This window comes from Gigantopelta aegis, chromosome 9 (assembly GCF_016097555.1).
Source record: "Gigantopelta aegis isolate Gae_Host chromosome 9, Gae_host_genome, whole genome shotgun sequence".
Classification (NCBI taxonomy): domain Eukaryota; kingdom Metazoa; phylum Mollusca; class Gastropoda; order Neomphalida; family Peltospiridae; genus Gigantopelta; species Gigantopelta aegis.
This window is the reverse complement of record NC_054707.1, coordinates 7,859,918-7,878,402: the sequence shown is the minus strand read 5'-3', so window position 1 is coordinate 7,878,402 and position 18,485 is coordinate 7,859,918. Positions and strand designations below refer to the sequence as shown.

The following is an 18,485-nucleotide window of genomic DNA, read 5'->3' as shown; positions in this document are numbered from 1 at the left end:
CGATAAAATTTCGACTTTCAAATACTTATTTGTGAGCTTTTGTAGGCAAATTACTTCTTTTTTCATTTTAGTATAATCGTTAGTTATTACTTTACAAAATACAACCATATACTTGTCGCCGTGACAGTATTCAATTTAATGTTATAAACGTTTTAAAACATGTTGTTAGGGATCGTGGTTCACGGTTTTGTTTTGATACTTTTAAATCTGGTGTACGGTTTTGTCATAGTGCAGTGTTCGGTTTCGTCAATACGCAGAATAGGCTATATCCAGGAACATGCCACACACACACACACACACACACACACACACACACACATATATTTTAAATAGAAGCCATAAACTAATAATCATGTAATCTGATAATAAATCTAACCGTTTTACTATCAACGAAAATCAAAGTTAAAAGTTTATTTTAATTAATGTCACCACAAGAGCACATTAATTTATTAATCATTCCTTATCGAATATCAAATATTGGATAATCCTAACATAATCTTAGATAAATCCCGCTACACAACAGGCCCGTAAGAACTCAAGGACAGAAATGTACATATACCCCTACACTATATGGGTTGATTTTACCTAGTCTGTGTAAAGTTACAAATATGGCTGTGCCCCTCCCCCCTCCCCACTAAAGGTTGTATCCCCCACTCAGATGTCATTCCTACGAGCCTGAGTAAACGATCTTTTATGCGCACATTCTCACAGGCAGGAGAGATGAGGCAACTGCCCCCCTCCCCAAGTGCTGGAGCAAATATACTCATTCGGGCAAAAACTTTGGTGACATTCGGGCAACATGAGCTGGCCTGAACACTTACCACCATGTATTTCCATCATTCTGTCGTGGTGAATTTTATTTCTAGAATGCAAGAAATTTCATTTTTAGTTTTAAAAAATTTCTGGGAAAGGATTCCCCGAATCTTTCTACAGCTTACGTACACTACTATTTCAGCTCTGTTTTTTTCAAATAGGCCTACAAAGTCCTACATAGTAAATTGAAAATAGTACATTGCAAAATGAATTTCTTTGTTTTATTAATATTTATTGTTTGCTAGTATTTGCGATTGTAATTGTAACAAATTATTGATTGTATCGTACATTTGTTCATTGTAAGCACTGATATAGGAAGGGGGGGGGGGGGGGGGGAGATGCAGGGGGCATGTGCCCCCCCCCCTTAGCAGCAGCGATGGTTTTTATATATTTATACGTATTTGTGTGTGTGTGTGTGTGTGTGTGTGTGTGTGTGTGTGTGTGTGCCCCCACTGTTTGGCATCTTCCTACGCTCGTGATTATAAGTAATTATTTCATTTGATCCAATAATTTGGTAATCATAATGACTGGTGTTTATATACATGTAAATATATTCAACGTATACATAAATACATGTGTATACAAAAATATATTGTTGAAAATGCCAGGCGGATGTTGCCGTCAAATTTGCTGCTTTTGAGCAACTCATTTGTCCACTCAATTTGTCAGATTTTGTGGATTTGCCGATTTTCTAGAAAATTTTACGCTTTGAAACGACAGGAATTTAGTCTGTTTACACGGTATAAACATATTACAATTTCAATATTCTTGAGTTTTATATGCAAATATTGTGTATGGGATCGATTCGTTCGCAGTTAAATCTAAAAGTAACGAAATATGTAATTTGTAACCGAGATATAGAATACAATTATATTGCACTGGTTATTTTATTATATTATTCTGATATTAGAGTGCGAATAATTTTTACATGCTCATATACCACTAGAGTTTCGAGCATCTAATATTAGAGTCGGTTATTTACATTTTTGAAGTTTATTCCTTTTTATTTTTGTTACATTTTCATAATTATTTTTAAATGATCTGTCCTATATCTAAGTTTTCCAGTGCTAATGTTTAATTCACTACTGATTTGTAAAACATTTTATATATGGTTTATAATATGGCTGAATGCAGTGTCAAGAGTCAAATTTGCTTTCACAAATAAACAGGAGAAAGGTTGCATCGCTTTCAGCTAAAAGCATCAACTGTTAAAAAGAGAGAAAAAAAGCACAAACACAAACATTCAATATTTTATTTTAAATGAATACACAGAAAAACTAAACCGTATTTTTTTATTTTATTATATCGTATGACAAAACGAGACACAGGATAGTGGACAAAACTGTTGAGTTGATTTTTTTTACATGCTGTTTATAAACAGCCACTATAACATTGCCAACATAATTGCATTTTAAAGATTAAAGATAGAATTTTCTTAAACAAATCTAATAAAAATTAGGGTGGTTTATTAAATGGTATAAATTGATGTTAAATGTAAAAATACAAGAATTGAAAAGGTAAACCTAACGTTATTTCGTTCATATTGCCGAAAATTTAAAATATGAACGAAGGAAAGAAAGAAATGTTTTATTTTACGACGCACTCAACACATTTTATTTACGGTTATGTGGCATCGGACATATGGTTAAGGACCACACATATATTGAGGGAGGAAACCCGCTGTCGCCACTTCATAGGCCACTCTTTTCGATTAGCAGCAATGGATATTTTATATGCACCATCCCATAGACAGAATGTACCAGTCGTGGTGCACTGGCTGGAGCGAGAAATAGCCCAATGGGCCCACAGACAGGGATCGATCCCAAACCGACCGCGCATCAAGCGAGCGCTTTACTACTGGATTACGGGTCTGGAGTGAGGTCGCAGCTGGATAGAATTACTAAATGTATAAACGAGTTAAAAAGATACATATATAATACAAATAATTATGTTTAAAATCTGTATAGCTATATAATTAGGAGAGGGTCTCGGCGCGGAGTCAAGGGGAGGGGGGTCATGTGTGTGTGTGTGTGGGGGGGGGGGGTAATTTGTTTGGTCCCAAACTCCAACAAGAGTACCGGTGATTTACACGATACGCCCATCAGGAGTTTGATGGAAACCGTATCTATATTAATGAATATGTTACGGGTATGATTCAATTCTAATTATGTGAAATTTTGCAATGGGATGGATAAACAGTTTATTTTGGACCAACCACCATCCCAAGTTGTTCCTACGTGTGGTTTGATGGTCCTGTATGCATCTGTATGCAAGATATGGTCCGGACAAGGATTTATTGTTAGGCATATGTGCAGCAGACCGTTAAACATAGGTCACAGTGATCTAGTAATAGAACGCGACACACCGTCATCCCAAGTTGTTTCTACGTGTGAGGTTTGGTGGTCCTGTTTGCATCTGTATGCAATCTATGGTCGGAACAAGGATTTACTGTTAGGTGTAGTAGGCCGTGAACAGTAGGTCACAGTGACCTAGTAATACTACGCGACACACTGCCATCCCATGTTGTTCCTACATGTGAGGTTTGGTGGTCCTGTATGCAAGATATGGTCCGGACAAGAAAAAGGTTAACAGACGGACGGACGGACAACGCCATACCATATTTACCACCCACAAATGGGCGTATAAAAATGGGTGCGTGGACATATCCCCTACCAAGTGACGCCCATGCATGGCACCTACTTTTCAAAAATTTACAGATTTACAGGGAGCATGTCCACCAAACCTCGATCTGCCAGTCAGCTTCCCCGATATTTACTTGCTTGCGCCATGCCTGCATATGAATATATGCGAGTCAGGTCAGGTCAAAGGGTTTAACATTCAGAGCAAGCTGTTGTAGTGTACGCCTGTCGTGGGAGCAAATTCTTATAAAGCAAGCCTTGCGTCCAAGACAGGAAAGAGGTGGGAGAGGGGAAGGCGGGACTCTCACTTACAACTTTAGCACTAAGTGAGCACTGAAGACCGGTTGTTGTGGCCGGGATAAACGAGATGAAAGAGGCGGTAGTAAATTTTTAAAAAAGTTCTCAAGAGAATTAAGCCAAATTTTAAAAAGTAATTGTTTTGCATTATGTCCGAAAAATTTCTGGTTTGGCGTCAAAGTTGTTAATTTTCTGAAACCAGGCGGAGTGATCTTTCAGGACGCTCAGGCTTGCTTGGAGGCGTCGACTCCGGAGGGTCCGCTGTTGTGTTTAGTGCCCCCCCCCCCCCCCCCCCCCCGTATCTCTGGTGCTCTCTTCGTCTTCCTGTGCCTTCTCTTCTTCGCCGCGGTCGTCGTGGGTTGTCGAGCCGTGATGAAGGCCCTGTCCCCGGTGTAGGATACCTGCAACTCTGCCAACTTGCCAAACTGGATCATCGCCCCCAGTATGTGTGTGTGTGTGAGATCGACAGTGCAGCTGCGGACTTCAATCTTGCAAAGCAGAGACATCTTCAGCTATCGGGAGTCAAGTGTCGGAATGATATGCGAGTACCGCACAACATAGCCCGAGTATTCGGACTGTAAAAAGAGTTAGACGAACATTTGTCTAGATATCTCAGAGTACTCGGGCTTCACACAACAGGCATAAATACGATCGGAGGGCAGGGTGAACATGTACATTTTATCCTATGTCTACATAAATATACACCCCCCCCCCCCCCGAGATATTGCCCTTAGGGGCCTACACGAGTTGGGGGGGATAGGGGGTAGGGGCTGAACATACCTCTCTAAGCACCATTTTGTTCTTGTTAAAAAATCAGCATGCAAGTGGACCAAGCTAGTTACACTGCCAAACAATACATTTCTATTTAGTACTTCAGAGATGTGTATTTTGGGTGTCAATTGCCAGTTTCTCCATGTCAATTACGAGCTTTGGAAGAAAGAAAGGAAATGTTTTATTTAATGACGCACTTAACACATTTTATTTACAGTTATATGGCGTCAGACATATGGTTAAGGACCACACAGATATTGAGAGACAAAACCCATTGTCGCCACTTCATGGGCTACTCTTTTCTATTAGCAGCAAGGGATCTTTTATATGCACCATCCCACGGACAGTATAGTATATACCCCGGCCTTTAATATACCAGTTGTGAAGCACTGGCTGCAACGAGAAATAGCCCATGGGTCCACCAACGTGGATCGATCCTAAACCGACCATGCATTAAGCGTATGCTTTACCACTGCACTACATCCCACCCGTGGTATGTGATTTCCTGTCTGGGGAAATGCGGAAAAGTGCATATAAAAGTTCTCTTTCTTCTAATGGAATTTGTTTTAACTGTTGCGATCCTTGTATAAATGCATAAATAATTTGTTTGCAATCCTATATAGCGGTTTGGAAGGAAAAGTGAAAGTTTGTTTTGTTTAATGACAACACTAGAGAACATTGATTTATTAATCATCGGCTATTGGATGTCAAACAATAGGTACTCTTAGAGAAAACCTGCTACATTTTTCCATTAACAGCAAGGGATTTTTATATGCACTTTTCCAGACACGACAACATACCACAGCCTTTAATAAACCAGTCAGGGTACACTGGTTGGAACAGGAAAAAAGTCATAGAATAGGCCCTCTGAGGTGGTTCAATCTTACGACACAAGCACTTCAGGCCAGTGCTTTACAGCCCGAGCTAGATCCTGCCCCAGTTCGCTAATGAATGGACGATTATTTAACACCTCAGCACAAAAATACACATCGGCTATTGGGTGTCAAAAAGTACATGGCAATATTATCTGTTTGGTAGTAATTATGCAAATGTGAATAAACGTTTATACACCAAATCAACAAAAATACTTTATTGTCAAATAATATATATTTGTATAATATTTAAACTGACAATATGTTAACAAAAAGGTTCAACACATAAAACAGTGATTTTAACAAATGTAATGACACACATCATCACAATGATAATTTTTCAGCTGGTCATTGGCAGTCTTGTATCTTTTTAAAGTAACTTTTCTCAAAAGATGGAATCCAGTGTAGCTTGTCCTACAAATCACAACTTGGTAGCAACAGGGAAAATATGTTTAAGGTTAAATGTTTCGTCAACAGTTTTAACGTCCTTAAAGAACGAATGTTTGGGTTTTTTCAAATTATTGATGGATGGATGGATGGATGGATGGATAGATGGATGTATGTGTGGGTGTGTGGTTGGATGAATGGTGAATGGATGAATGCATATATGTATGAATGAATGGATGTATGGATGGATGTATGGATGGATGTATGAATGAATGGATGTATGGATGGATGTATGGATGGATGTATGGATGGATGGATGTATGAATGAATAGATGTATGAATGGATGTATGGATGGATGTATGAATGAATGGATGTATGGATGGATGGATGGATGGATGGATGGATGGATGGATAGATGGATGTATGTGTGGGTGTGTGGTTGGATGAATGGTGAATGGATGAATGCATATATGTATGAATGAATGGATGTATGGATGGATGTATGGATGAATGTATGAATGAATGAATGGATGTATGGATGGATGTATGGATGGATGTATGAATGAATGGATGTATGAATGGATGTATGAATGGATGTATGGATGGATGGATGAATGGATGGATGGATGGATGGATGGATGGATGGATGGATGTATGGATGGATGTATGAATGGATGTATGAATGGATGTATGGATGGACGGATGGGATCAATAATCTGTTTTTGGCTGCGTGACTAGAGTTATACTTTTAAGAAAGACAGTTCACACTTTATGACTGCAACAGTTCTTCATATTGCCTCTTAAGGCATTTCCAGCTGAATCTGTCAACAGAAATCTGAAAACGAGAAATTACTTCAATATTACTGAGGTGAACAGGTACTATAGAAGAGAAAGTGACTTTAATTAATATTTGTGTTATGTTTGGTATTGGTTTTTGTTTTTCTGACATAAGAAATATTTTGACCAGTGACCCAAACAAAGTGGTTAAAGTCAAACATAATCAGGATAATGTTTGACAAGATAAAGAACCAAGTTAATACATTGTAATAAATATTTTAAAAGTTACCGATCTTATTTCAAAGGTACAGACATTTTCTGTTGAATTTAGAGCTATTATAAGATGAATAATTTAAGCAACCAGCCATAGTGAATTTGTCGTCAAGCTATCAGAATTAAGGCTTGTAGGTAATGGGTTCGCACCCCGGAACCAGCTCCCACACAGAGTGAGTTTTACCGTTACCGACTCAGTGGGTAGGCGTAAGGCCACTAGCCCGACATCTCTCTCACTAGCAACAAACCAATGATCTGCCATTCCGGACACACAGCCCAAACAGTTGGGATGTGTGTCCAGAATATCACAAAATAAATTAACGTCACAAGAAATCATGTGTAATGTAATAACCAAAACACCGTAATCACCTTTTTTTTCTCTGCCTAAAGTTGACAACAGTCACTCTTCGCTCCCTTGTTTTGGCTTCGTAATTATAACATATCATAACTGTAATTTTACTTGAAATCCATATTTCATAAAAGGTACAATTTTTTAATCACAAGATTTTCTTCATTTAGGTGCATTAGTAATGTTCAAACAAAAAAATTCAATAGCAATTTTGCATTGGAATTTTTCCAGCATTCTTAAAACGGAAACGTCATGTACTCAGTTTATGGTTATTGTAAGGAGATGCAAAGTGACGTCACTGGAATACTGATGTCATTCAAATATAAAATTAGCTATATTATTCCAATGCTTCACTGCATTAAAATAAAAACTGGTCTACTAACCTTGAAGCCTGTCAAATTTCTATAACAAGCAGACAACGCTGTTTACAGGTTGGTATTATTTTTTTTATATATAATTCTGGACAAAATATTAAATTTAAGTTTTAAAAAATGAAAGAAATAAAAAGTACCTTTTGTCAAATATATCATATAAAAAAATTACCGTTGGACATGTTTTATTTATTGGGTACGAAGCCAAAACAAGGGTCCGAAAAGTGACTGTCGTTGACCTTAGTGAAGAGTAGCAAGGACTTTAAACATCCATAACATTACTACTTGTAAAAACTAAATCTTATTTCTTAAAATTTGTAACAAAACTGAATGTAACAATCATGTTAATACTAACGACTGATTCAACTCTGCCCGATAGATGCGGATTTTGACAAAATGTTCGGAGTCGTTTAAATAACTGATTTGATGTTCCGTACAGACATTCAGCTGAAAACAAAGACGAAAAGGATTGTGTAATTTAGATCATAAAAAGAAAACAAAAGAAAAGTATTAAATAATCAGATAAACTTTGCACGAAGGAAGTAGCAGGGAGATATAAGAAAACACTCATCTGGGTAATGCACAGTTACTGACCTTGGTGTAAAGCCAATATGTACACCGACTTCTTTCTCACTAACAACTAACCCACGGTCCTAAACAGACAGCCCAGATAGCTGAGGTGTGTGCCCAGCACAATGTACTTGAAACTTAATTGGGTATAAGCATGGGAATCAATTGAAATGAAATGAAATGTTTAACTTTAATGCTGGGCAGAATCAATGATGAAGTGTCTGGATTTAAGAATTTTTTTTTATGAAAGGTGAATTTGTATTTAGCTGTTATTAGTGCTGTGGAATGCATAAATTGTTTAAATGCATGGGTATTACTGTTTGAGTGATAAGTAGCTAGTAATTTTATTATACACACAAAAAAAGAAATAAACTAAATAATTTAAAATAAATATTAAAATAATTAAGAAAATGTAGCAGGTTTCCTTTATTGACTATGAGTCAGAATGACAAAATGTTTCGACATCCTATAATTAATATATCAATGTGCTCCAGTGGTGTCGTTAAACAAAACAATCTTTTTTTTGTTGTTGAGTATATAAAATACTTGAGAATTAACCCTCACCATACTGCAGCTGACTGACCTGGAAAGATTTCTGGGTAAACGAGTCGATTAGGACACAGAGGATAACACCCAAGGGAAACCGATTCCAACCTGGTGGAAGATAATAAATCAAAAATGTTTCTACATACAACGTAAAAGCACTGGACCCATATTCCCAAAAAGGTGTAAATTTACGCCTACGACTAGCACTTACGTCTGCCGTAGATTTACGTTTACGTGCAAAAAGCACCGTATTCTTAAAGACGGTTGTAAATGTAAACGTAAATTGGCCGAGTCGAAAACATCTGTTCGATCACGAACAAAAATATGTTCAATCCGTTGGCGTTTGCCATCCCAAACTACTTCATTTATTGGAAATACTGCTAGTTTCCGTAAATAATAGTTGCATCCTGAGGCACTCTTATATTTACGTCCAACTTTACACGTAACATACATTTTCGTTGTTATGTGAATAGCTCTTCAGTCGTAGATTTACGTTTACGTGTAAAACTAGGCTTACGATATTTTGTGAATATGGGTCCAGGTAATTTAGAATGTCCAAATTTCAACATACCAAATCAGCAGGCAATGTGGAATACACTGTATCAATACATAATAAATGTATACGGAGCCGTTCAGTATCACAACAACCCTGAAATATAGCCACACCGTAATACTCACATAGCAACCCTACACTACTTGCATAGCCACACTGAAATACTCACATAACAACCCTACACTACTCGCATAGTCACACTGAAATACTCACATAGCAACCCTACACTACTCACATAGCCACACTGAAATACTCACATAGCAACCCTACACTACTCACATAGCCACACTGAAATACTCACATAGCAACCCTACACTCACACAGCAACCATACACTACTCACACAGCAACCCTATATTACTCGCATAGCAACCCTACACTACTTGCATAGCAACACTGAAATTCAGCCATACTGAAATACTCACATAGCAACTCTACACTACTCACATAGCCACACTGAAATACTCACATAACAACCCTACACTACTCACATAGCCACACTGAAATACTCACATAACAACCCTACACTACTCGCATAGCCACACTGAAATACTCACATAACAACCCTACACTACTCACATAGCAACCCTACACTACTCGCATAGCCACACTGAAATACTCGCATAACAACCTTACACTACTCACATAGCCACACTGAAATACTCACATAGCAACCCTATGTACACTACTCGCATAGCCACACCGAAATACATAGCAACCCTAGACTACTCACATAGCCACAACAAAATACTCACATAGCAACCCTACACTACTCGCATAGCCCACCGAAATACTCATATCCACCCCAAAATTCTCACTGCCACACCAACAATACTCACATACACACCGAAATACTCACAGCTACACCAAAATACTAATTCACACCAAAATACTCACATCCACACCAAAATAGTCACCTTAAAATTCTCACATCCACACCAAAATACTCACAGCAACACCAAAATAATCACATAGCAAGCCCACACTACTCACATAGCCACACTGAAATACTCACATAGCAACCCTACACTACTCACATAGCCACACCGAAATACTCATATCCACCACAAAATTCGCACCGCCACACCAACAATACTCACATACACACCGAAATACTCACAGCTACACCAAAATACTCACATCCACACCAAAATAGTCACCTTAAAATTCTCACATCCACACCAAAATACTCACTGCCACACCAACAATACTCATATCCACACCAAAATACTCACATCCACACCAAAAATCTCAGACAGCAACCCTGAAACATTCACAGAGCCACAATAAAATACTCATGAGTCATATCAAAATACTCACATGGCCACCCCAAAGAATTCATGGTGTGCGGTTGACACGGACACGTCAGCATGACGTAGGGCTGTATAGTAATCATCTCGTTTAGTCTGGTAACCCCAGGTTACTATCTGTGTCGACAGTCGCTCCTGAGCCTCCACAAACACTTCTAATAAACAGAAGTATTGAGAAAAGATAGAAAAAATTAAATTTTGTTCTACTGCAAAAAGCAGTGCATTTTCACAGGATTGTTTGACAACAACAACACAGTACAGTTTAACTTTTGGTTATTGGGTGTCTTAACATAGGTTAATTTGAACACAACTGTATGTCTGGAGTATTAAATACAACTAGAACCTCAAAATCTGTTTTTAATTTTTTAAATCACTGATCCCATGGCTAGTGGATTTTATGAAAATTCTAGAAGCCCTGGAGTTGTTGCAAATAGTTTTTTTGAAAATCATCTTCCGTAGTTGTGTTTAACAGGTTTGGGATGTCTAACAATAAACCACTTTAGTTGTACAGTGAAACCCCTCAAAACCAGACCCTCTGTAAACTGGAATTTCTCCCAAACCGGACATTTTCCATGGTCCTTTTATAAAACTCAGTACAAAAAATAACCTATCTAAAGCAGATACCTCTTTTAAACTGGACATTTTACTTGTTCCCGAGGGTGTCCGGTTTAGAGGGGTTTCACTGTATTATAACTAGTGACTATGTTATTTGTTTGCTTCTATCAGGCTTTATAAAGACCATATCACCTGGAACTTGAGAAAAATACTCTCCCAGGACTGACACCTTGAACCGACATCCCTCGTCCTGCAGTCTGTAGAGAACATTGAAAAATGTGGCTGGGTCTTTGTCATGTTCCCTGAAAAACAAAACACTGGCCTTATTTATTAAATAGAGATTCATCAATGTTCCAGAGTCCTTTCTTCATTAGATCAAATTATGGTAAACCAGAATCCCTTCTATTATTTAGCACGAATCACTATAAAACTGCATTGTACTGGAAACAACATAATTTCTTTTGTCTGTTAACTTCATCAGATATGGACATTATTTCAAATCAGAATTTAAACTTGTGTCTAAGAATGAGAAAGATAACATTAAAAAAACCCCAAAACACCAATAACACAACTCTACTCAACTAGTACACATGAGTGCAAGTGACTGGTGTTTAAAGTGTGATTTATATGTTCATGCAAACAAGATATACTCCCAAATACTCATAAAGCCAAATTATAATACTCACATTTCATTTAAAGTTATTTTTGTGCTTTTATTCAATTACAGTTCAAGCATGCTGTCCTGGGCACACACACCTCAGGTATCTGGGCTGTCTGTCATGGACAGAGGGTTAGTTGGTAGTGGTTAGTGAGAGAGAAGAGGGTGTAGTGGTTTTACACATACTCATCTAGTCGTAATAGGCAGTTAAAACTCGCTCTGGGAGGGAGCTACATGTAGTACCTGGCTGTGAACCCAGTACCTACCAACCTCAATCTAATTAAAATTAGCTCCACTATTACATGTGGATCTAACAGCAGCCAGTTGGAGCTCATGTCCACCAATCAAAACCTTACTTGCAGAATCATGCCAGTGATTTGAAAATAATTTGAAAACATTCTGAATTACGAATGCCTTATTCAGACCAGTAGAACTAATTTTAATCAGATTGCTAACAACACTGCGTAGTCTCCAATGTCCAGGTAACATTTCGTCTGTAAATAATAATTTAAATATAGACCAATCACACTTCGCCTTTTATAACATTATTTGGGAGCATACAAATTCAAAAAATATCGGGCGAGTCCATTTTAGTGGCCGCAGTACAGTGAACCATACCAATACGTACGAGATGGGTTATCAGTCTTCAATTTTATATTAAAAATTATTTATATATAAAAAAACAACTAAATCAGTCTTCAGTTTTACATTACAAATTATTTATTTTATAAAATAAAACGTGTTTTAAGGCATTCGTAATTCACACGGACATGTCGTATACCCTCAGGATAATTTGGAATGTTTTCAAATTATTTTTAAATCACTGGCATGATTCTGCAAGTAAGGTTTTGATTGGTGGACATGAGCTCCAATTGGCTACTGTTAGATCCACATGTAATAGTGGAGCTAATTTTAATTAGATTGTACCAACCTTATGTCCGATGGCTTAACTATGACATCACTGAGGCTGGTAATACTCACAATTTAATAGGCCCAATGACCTAACAAAAGCTCTAGGAGATTAAAGCAGAGAAATACACTAACCATCGATGAGCCCACAAGATATGCAGAACTCGACCATCTTCTTGGGAAGCCAGTTTAACCACATTATCAGTGGAAGACATTACGGTTGGTCCACATTCTGAGCGGTCTGTCAAAACACTGTCACACTGTGTGGGAACATCCGAGTGGGTACTATGAGTGCAGTCTGTACTATGGACGACACATGGACTGCTGTTGTGGCAGGATTTGTCAGAATATTTAAATATATCTGCCTCATCACGTGACTTCTGTTCTCCATGTTGGCAACATTTAACACAGCCATCACCCCCGCCTGCTCGAACAACCTCATCAAAAACTGCTTCCGCAGATATTTTCTTTTCTAAAACTTTTAATTTGGATAAAACTGAAATGAAAGAAGTGTTGTTTAACGACACCTCAGCACATTTTAAACCACAACTATTTGATGTATAACACTAATGAACACATCTTAATTTTGAAACTTAAGTCTACACAGTGAAACAGAGAAAATGAACACCTCAACACATTTTAAACTAAAACTACAGTAGAATCTCGCTGGGTCAAACTCGAAAGGGTCGAATACACTGCAACACTCGAACCAAAAATGAAGTCCCGAGTTACACTTACATGCTGTTGACCGAATGGTTATGTCGAACTACCCGATGGGTCGAACACTTTGTCGAGCCAACGGGATTCAATTGTATTTGATTCTTTAATGATGCCTCTGAACATGTTTAACTACAATTATTTGACATGTAACATATACATGTAGTTATATCAAGAATTGGTCTAGATAATGAGAGAGAGAGAGAGAGAGAGAGAGAGAGAGAGAGAGAGAGAGAGAGAGAGAGAGAGAGAGAGAGAGAGAGAGAGAGAGAGAGAGAGAGAGAGAGAGAGAGGGGAAACCCACTACATTATTTTATTAGTAGCAAGGGATCTTTTATATGCATCATCCCCAGGGCTAGCTCTGCCACTCGCCAATTGTGAATTTTAAGACCAGTTGGCAAATTTTATTTTAATTTGGTGAAAACAATTGTGTGATCATTGATTTTTTTTGCTGGAATATAGCTATAGTTTTTGCAATTTTTAGATAATTTTGCAAAATTTTCTGATCCCCCAGAGCAAGCCCTGATCCCACAGACAGGATAGCACATACCACAGCTTTTGATATACCAGTCATGGTGCACTGGAAGGAAAGAGAAATAGCCCAATGGGCCCACCTAAGTGGATCGATCACAGACCAACCATGCATCAAGTGAGCTCTTTACCACTGGGCTACATCTCATCACTAGAAATAATAAATGCCAACCTAATTCATCTGTTCCATATTCTGTTTCACATTCTTTTCTATCATCAGTCTGTGTGTAAATATCCACAGCTGTACCAGATGATGTAGATATTGCACAGTCTGCTGCTGTAGCTGTTTTTGGTTTAACCTTCCCACTGTCATCTACAGCTGTACCAGATAACGAATTCATCAGTGTACTGTCGACATCTACAGCTGTACCAGAAAAACAAGTCTTAAGTCTACTGTCAACATCTACAGCTGTACCAGAAAAACAGGTTTTAAGTCCACTGTCAACATCTACAGCTGTACCAGAAAAACAAGTTTTAAGTCTACTGTCAACATCTACAGCTGTACCAGAAAAACAAATGTGGAGTCTTTTGTCAACATCTACAGCTGTACCAGAAAAAGAACTCAACATTCTCCTGTCAACATCTACAGCTGTACCAGAAAAACAAGTTTTGAGTCTACTGTCAATATCTACAGCTGTACTGGAAGATGCTGACAGTAAATTGTCTGCATCCACAGCTGTACCCGAAATGGATAAGAATCTAGTTTTGATGTCTACAGCAGTTCCAGACGTTGACAACTGACTGTCAACATCAATGGCTGTTCCTGAAGATGTTGACTGTTTTGCCTTCAATTCTTCACATTCATTATTTACACTGGCACTAGAAGATAACATTTCATTGCTGACATTTAAACCTGTGTCAGATGTTAACATTTCACCATTCAAAATGCTATCAGATTTCAACACATCTCTGTCAACATTCAAAGCTGTGTCAGATGTTAACATGTCACCATCAACATTCAAAACTATATCAGATTTTAATATTTGCCTGTCAACATTCAAAGCTGTGTAACATGTCAACATTTCACCATCAACATTCAAAATTGTATCAGATTTCAACATTTGCCTGTCAACATTCAAAGCTGTGTCAGATGTCAAAATTTCACTATCAACATTCAAAATTGTATCAGATTTCAACATTTCCCTGTCAACATTCAAAGCTGTGTCAAATGTCAACATTTCACCATTAACCTTCAAAATGTTCAACATTTTCTTGTCAACATTTAAAGCTGCATCAGATGTCAACATTTCACCGTCATCATCATGTACCAAGTCAGAAGATGAGTCTGTGATGTGAAGAAGACACAACGGGAAATAGATCACTCGACACTTGGGTCTAATCACATTGACTAAACCGGCTGGACGATGGTCAGGGATTAGCTTCAGGAACGACTGGATGTTTGACAGGAATGAATCTTTGTTGTAGTTGGAGTTGAAAACAACTTCATCAGCCACAAGACTGAAATATTTTAAAAATATAAAAATGCATCATTTCATGCAGTGATTCTCTTTAATCACCATGTAACAACTTGGAAAAATTGTTTATCAATTCTGTGTGTGATTTATTACTCAAATTTCAGAGAATGCTACATAACTGAAAAATGCTAAATACTATTTGAACTTAATAAATTTTCAAATTGATCATAACTGTTGTTAATCAAAATTTTATAAACAAAATGATGTTCTCTGTTGTTACAAATACATGTGTATATATACAGAACACATGTTGAAATCATTACATTGAGTATTATATAAATAGCAGTTGACAAGTAAATGAAAATTTTATTAAAAGTTAAAAGTTGTTTTGTTTAACGACACCACTAGAACACATTGATTATTAATCTAAATGAAACAAATCTGCTACAAAATATTTAACATACAAAATATCCCAAAATATCTAATGAAATTGATCTTTTAGTGTATATTTTTGCTATAAATACACCATTTGTGACATTGTGAAGTTTGTTGTTTAAACAGGTACCTTTAAAAGACCTGTAGCCCTATTCTGTGTGCACATCGCTAGAGCACGCTCAGTTATAAAAACTGCCAGATTGCGTTCTATCCATATGTTAACAAATAAACAGAACAGAGCTAGTGGATACCCGAGCTATGTAACAGGACAAATTACCATGACAGTATTTGGTTATATCCATACTGGAAGTCTCGTTCCTGCTGCTTTCTGACTGGATACACCAACTGGTTCTCGTGGAAATACAAGACTTTCTTCAGAGAAACCAAATCAGGCCTCAGTGCCACCAACTCAGCCAGGTTGAGAACGGAGCTGGTGAACAAAACCCTGAAAACAATAACACACCTTTTGTTATAATACACTGTGTTGTGTCTTAACAAATACAGTAAGGGAGAGCCGATGTCTAAAGAGTTTAACTGGGTATTAATTGAACATTACCAAATAAATTAGTTGTTTGTTTGTAGTTATTTCAGTAATAAGATAACACAAACATTTTCATTTTCATATCCCGCTCCTCATATGTTTTATACGGCTGAGTTCACTCCACCCTCTAAAATTATGTAATTGCTTGTCAACACTCCACCTCTTTTTCTTGTCAAAGTGACTTAATTTCAGACACTGACGGCAATTTTGAGCCTGACTACTGCAATTTAAAAAAAGTAACTTTTGCAGCAAATAAATACATGTTATATGACTGAATGGTTATTTTCTTGCTTTTAGACACATTTCAGATGTACAAATGTTAAACACTGGAAGCAAATATATTAATTTTGCTATCGTTGAGTTTTCCCCATGACAGTAATTTTTATCCAGCAGCACAAAAGTGCCATTGGTGATGCTCCCGACACACAGCAATTTATATCTCAATGACAGCAATTGCTATCGGTGACGTCGTTAAGTTCGAGCCCTGCATTTAGTAATTTTTATACAAAGTGGCTACAAGATTTAGTCTTTGAATCATGACTAATAAAATATTCCTTAAAATTAACATTTTAATAATTTTCAATGAGTCTAAAAACTGGCTGAATCAAAATGGTGGGAAGGACTATAAATATAGAATCACTGGTCAAATAAAACTTGTAGTATCCTATGCATGTTCAATCCATCAACCGGATAAATTTAACATCATAGTTTACCGTATCCAATACAAAGTAAAATAATATTTTTTTTGTAATTACTTACCTTTGTTGTCAATTAATGTAAAATTCCTACCAGGAAATGAATATTTGTAATTTTTTTAACACCATCTAAATCCGTCCCATGTGAACGTCACAAAGTGCAATGTATGGAAGACCATATCCGTCATAAAACTGAGGTAACAAGAACACAACAGATTGTCAATGAAGTAAATGTAAATGAATTATGAATATATCTACACGTTTTTGATGAATATTGATTGTCGACCAGCTCCACTGTGTTCGAGATTAGAAAGTTACCCTGTTTTTTTTTGTTCTTTTAGAGTTTGTTTCAGATTTGATTTTTTTTAGATGCTTTGGAAACAGTCATGCCACTCTTAATGGCTTTTCAAATAGTCAACACATTTTCAAGAATATAGGAAAAAAAAGAAGAAAAATCGACTAATGTTGTTTCTCAATAACAATTGTGGATCTGATACAAACAGCCTTCCATACATCACCCCCCCCCCCACCATAAATGTCAGTCATGTGACCTTTAACTAAATATAGACAAAGCTAATGTAGACGACAGTCATTACCGATGTGTCAAGTCTAGTCTCTTCATTTATACATCTTTAAATCTATTATAACCTTTGGATATGGTTTCTGTATGCAGTAATAGAATTACCGCTACTGTACAAGGACACTTTAAAAACTTTTTCCACCCTCATTTTCTATTTTGATTGATTGAGGCTTGGTTACTTGATACATATGCAGCAGAATTAAAAGTCTGTGCTTGCTCAGTGTGATTAGAAAGAGTGTGGAAGTGAAATGGGACGGAATTCGATAGTTTAGGATACACAGAACTTCGTAAGTGCCATATTTCTGGCGTGTAACTGTAATTTGGATTTAAAACGTTTAGTGGTTGATGGCAACCGTCAAACTACTGATAAATGGGGGGAAATAGGGTGGCGAGAGGGGGCATAAAATGTTAACGCTACCTATATTTGTGTGAGTAAGGAATGATTTGACTGAAATACAACGCAGACGTCCTTGCACGCCAGTGCCATTTCTTGGCAGGCAAAGTGTAGAGCGCGTGGTTTGGCAGCGTGCAGAGTAAATCTATCAGCTGTTTATGAGAGCCACCGTAAAACGGTTCGATTAGCAAAATCTCAGCCATTTACACGCAATATCAACGCTAACTGCATCTTTCAGTTTGGCACGATCGAGATTTGTTTACAAACCAGCGTTCTTCTTTTAGTTACCTCAGACATACGAGAATTACATACAGTTAAGTGCCATAAGTTTTCAATTTCGTTCAGGAGTCACCCTGGTTGCAGTCTAGACACAATCCGGTGCCTGGAAATAAAGTCACAATTTAATATAGGAAACAAAAAGTCACAGGAAAAAAGTCACAATTTTTATATAACAAAATGCAGAGTATTGAATATGGCTAATTAAAAGAAAGTGGCATCATACTAGAATGCAGGGGTTACTTGTTAAA

At 37.2% G+C, this 18,485-nt stretch overlaps 1 protein-coding gene across 1 annotated transcript; it reads right to left on the bottom strand.

Moving 5' to 3' along the window:
• Positions 1 to 6,361: 6,361 nt before the first annotated feature.
• On the bottom strand, positions 6,362 to 18,230 carry LOC121382264 (glycosyltransferase-like domain-containing protein 1). Its single transcript, XM_041511818.1, has 9 exons — positions 17,983 to 18,230; positions 16,026 to 16,193; positions 14,071 to 15,356; positions 12,786 to 13,146; positions 11,276 to 11,385; positions 10,539 to 10,683; positions 8,704 to 8,774; positions 7,906 to 7,997; positions 6,362 to 6,615 (listed from the first exon to the last, which is right to left on the bottom strand). The coding sequence occupies exons 1-9, from the start codon at positions 18,159 to 18,161 to the stop codon at positions 6,550 to 6,552; spliced, it is 2,478 nt and encodes an 825-aa protein (XP_041367752.1). The 5' UTR covers positions 18,162 to 18,230; the 3' UTR covers positions 6,362 to 6,549.
• Between the last annotated feature and the right edge of the window lie 255 nt (positions 18,231 to 18,485).